The 3,882-nt window shown below is 35.9% G+C and overlaps 1 protein-coding gene across 1 annotated transcript in view; it reads left to right on the plus strand.

The window, feature by feature from the left end:
• Positions 1 to 3,882, plus strand: part of LOC107712603 (syntaxin-12-like) — a 9,254-nt gene that overhangs the window by 1,401 nt on the left and 3,971 nt on the right. Inside the window, exons 2-5 of the mRNA XM_016517925.1 lie at positions 529 to 715; positions 2,056 to 2,125; positions 2,221 to 2,320; positions 2,463 to 2,600. Of these exons, the coding sequence (XP_016373411.1) occupies positions 619 to 715; positions 2,056 to 2,125; positions 2,221 to 2,320; positions 2,463 to 2,600 (405 nt within the window). The 5' untranslated portion in view covers positions 529 to 618. The remainder of the gene's footprint in view (positions 1 to 528; positions 716 to 2,055; positions 2,126 to 2,220; positions 2,321 to 2,462; positions 2,601 to 3,882) is intronic.

Below are 3,882 nucleotides of genomic sequence, written 5' to 3' on the forward strand. Positions count from 1 at the left end.
GCAACAACAATACTACAGCGAGAATAAAAGTTATGCCTTCTTTCTTTGCGTGAACATTTGGGCGGTGTTATGCAAATCTTCCCACATCGTGACGTTGACATGTTGGGGGCGTGTTAGAACGAGCCGTTTTAGGTAGGCGTGGTTGACTCTTAACTTTTATAAAGAATATCTCTTTGGTTTGAGACTTTAGTCTTTGCAACTTTACAGATCTTCTTTATGCACCAAGAGCTTGTAACACTCCAAAGAGAAAGGAAAAATTGAAATCGCATCATATGACCCCTTTAAGTGCACACTCATACTTAGATTAGTTCTGTGATCCGGGCTGTTTACCATCAAGATGTGTTTATCTGCTTATCTATTCATTGCCAGGCATGTACGGTGATGTTACACACTGTCCCTTATACATGAAATCAAAGGATCAGGCGGCTGTAATGAAAAAGGCGTTGTAAACTGTAATGCTATAGTAACTGCTTCAAGTCATTGTAATATTACTGTGGATGTTCTGACAAAATGTTTCTCTGTCCTCAGCATTTTCAGGCACGGATACGCTTCCCGCTCTAGTTTCCTCCACCCTTTGTCCCGAGACGTCCGTCAGAGCCAGCTGAATATCCCGCAGTCATGTCGTACGGAAGGACAGAGCAGCGCGCCCCGCCAAAGGACTTCAGCAGCCTCATCCAGACATGCAGCTCCAACATCCAAAAGATCACACAGAACAGTGAGTGTCTGGATCTGTGCTGTTTAGTGATCTGAGCATGCTAGTCAGTAGCAATATCAGCAGGGAGTATCAAATCAGTTTGACAACTTAGTGGAAGGTTCATGATCTAAGCTCTGCATATTTTATATTAAGAAAAGGAGCCTGTTTGTAGGATTTTTGGCATTGTTATTATTTTATGGCACGGAAATAACTTGCACTTTTCCAGTGGCTTTCATTTGCATTTTCTCAGTCGTTTTCTACATTGGGATTTCAAACATTTGTTCAATAAGGAATTCTGATCCATGAAACAAGTCTGAGATTATTATGTGGTGGCTCACATTAATCTGACGTGTTGAGACATGCACGGCTGCTCAGGAGTTTAGTGTTGGTAAGGTTTTTGAAAATGTTTGAATGTCTCTTCTGCTCAACAATGCTGCATTAATTTGAGCAAAAATGCAGTAAAAAAAAAAAAAACTAAAAACAGTAATATTGTGAAGTATTATTGAACTGTGGTACAATTCCATTAAAATTTTTAGATTTTTTGAAAATATTACTTTTATGCAGAAAGGATGCATTAAATTGATCAAATTGACAGTAAAGACTTTTATAGGGTTACAAAAGAACAAATTAAATGCTGTTCTTTTGAACTCATTCAGTATTCATTCAAGAATTCTTGAAAAACAATTAGTTTCTGCAAAAATATGCAGCAAAAACTTTTCAACATTGATAATAATAGGAACCATCTTTCATAATTGAGTTGATGACTGATAATAAGTGAGCAGCAAATCAGCATATTAGAATGATTTCTGAAGGATCGTGTGACACTGAACTTTCAGCTTTGATCACAGAAATAAATGATATTTTAAAATATATTCAAATAGACAAACATTCTTTTAATAATGTGTAATATTTCACAATAGTACTGTTTTTACTGTAGTTTTATTTATTTTACATTCTAAATGTCTTTACTGTCAATTTAGTTTGCTGAAAGAAGTATTAATTTTTCAAAAGAAAAAAAGGGATGACCCTAAACTTTTGAATGAGTAATCTGAACACTTAATATATTAGTAATGGAATTAATGAGATTTTATTTCTGAATAATTTTAGTTTTTTCTTTTATACAGACTGTTGCTCTCTATTCTCATTACTGTTATGCAAAAAAAATTATTTTGCTGATCTTACTTTTTCTTCTATTTTCTAAAACAAAATAGTTTTTCTTGTTTTTTTTTATATTTCTGTTTTGATGTGAAATATGATTTGGAAAAATCTTCATGAGATCCACAGTATTGTCGTCATGCTGTGAAAAATCTGCACTGCCTTCACAGCGTGATTTTAGTTTAAATTTGTGTTTTTTACATTAGCGGCACAAATCAAGAGCATGGTAAACCAACTGGGAACAAAACAAGACACCAGTGACCTGCGGGAGAGACTGTGAGTGTGTTTAGTTCTTGATTTATTAATGGCTGTGCATTTCCTGTTCCTCTTGTGCACTTGTATTATTCTCAGTATGTGTGATTTGTTTACAGTCAGCAGGTGCAGCACTACACAAACCAGCTGGCCAAGGAGACCAACAAACACCTGAAAGACCTCGGCTCACTCTCTCTACCCGCCTCCCTGTCCGAACAGGTGCGCTCAGTTTTAACCTCCAGAGAAACATGTTTACATGAAGCATAAGGAAACGAAAATAGAAATGGGAAGGTCATTTGTTTGAAGTTCTTATATTATCTGAATTGTCTATCCTAACTCATTGAATTTCTTCTTTAAACAGAGACAGCAGAAAATCCAGAAGGACCGGCTGATGAATGATTTCTCCGCAGCTCTCAACAACTTCCAGGCAGTGCAACGTCGAGCCGCAGAGAAGGAGAAGGAGTCAGTGGCCAGAGCCCGAGCAGGGTCTCGACTCTCAGTAAGATACACTCGTAATGTTTTCGACGCATTCGCTCTGATCCAGAACTTAGTGAACTGTCTACACAGGCAGCATCCTTAAAAGTGACAGTGATAAGCTTACAACTCTATACTCAAACACAAAAATACCTTACACACCAATATTTGATGAAATAGATCATTTCCATCTAGGGGTAGGTGACATGCCAAAAATAAAGATCCATACGATCAACATTCTTATCACAATTCTTTTTTATGTTCATTTATGACTATTTTTCAAGTTACTGAGCAGTACAAGCAAACTAATTTCTGTATTTTAAAAATATATAGGCCTGCAAGGTAAAAAATAAATAAATAAAAAACCACATCAGAAAAACACATCAGTTAGGTCAAGGAAGGGGTGGGCGATATGACCAAAATCTTGTTTCACTTTTTTATTTAATGTTATTTCATTATTTTATCATTGTTATATATATATATATATATATTAAAAAAAAAATATATATATATATATATTTATGATTGCTATTTGTTCCCAAAAATGTGCATTGTCTTTATTTTCTGGTTTAAAGTTCGTCAACGTCTCTGTTGCTATGTGCTGTTAACTAAACATTTTTCTTCTTCCATACACAACTTAATTTGTGATCGCAACATCAAAAATGTTCCATTAAACTTTAATTAGTTAGAAGTTTTCCATCTTGAAGTGGGGCTCGGGTAAATTCAGAGACTGGGGAATATTCTTCGCGTCATAGAAACTTTGAAACTTCTTCAGATCTTTTGTCTTTCTAATAACTCTCACTTTATTGTCCTTGAATTTGTCATGGAGGACCGTCGTTTCATGTCCCACTGCTGTCGATTTGCCCCAGCACACAGAGTCTCCTGTGATATGGGCAAATATCTAATACCCTGGCAGGCAATTAGATGGGTGGGTGGTGGCAAGAGCGAGACTCCCTGTACTTATCATAGGCTATTTCATAACTATGTGGTGTTTTAAACTGCGCGGGCGCGCGAGAGAGAGCCTATGAAAGCACCAATAATCGAAATAATATACTTTCAAACATACTGATGAACTAACATGTTAAATATAAAAATATTTAAAAACAGCTATTTCATATATATTCGGATACAACAGTCATACATCGCTATTAGGACCACGTGTCCAGTGATAAGTTTGCCGCATCAGAGCACGGACGTTATCAGTCTAAAAGGTCTGCAGTCAATGGTGAAAATCAAAAGTAGATTTATTTTAAAGACCAACAGTTTAACACTAAATATTGGACATAAACGAACACGTTAAATATAAA

The sequence above is a fragment of the Sinocyclocheilus rhinocerous genome, unplaced genomic scaffold (assembly GCF_001515625.1).
Source record: "Sinocyclocheilus rhinocerous isolate Xijiao unplaced genomic scaffold, SAMN03320098_v1.1 scaffold628, whole genome shotgun sequence".
Taxonomy (NCBI): Eukaryota; Metazoa; Chordata; class Actinopteri; order Cypriniformes; family Cyprinidae; genus Sinocyclocheilus; species Sinocyclocheilus rhinocerous.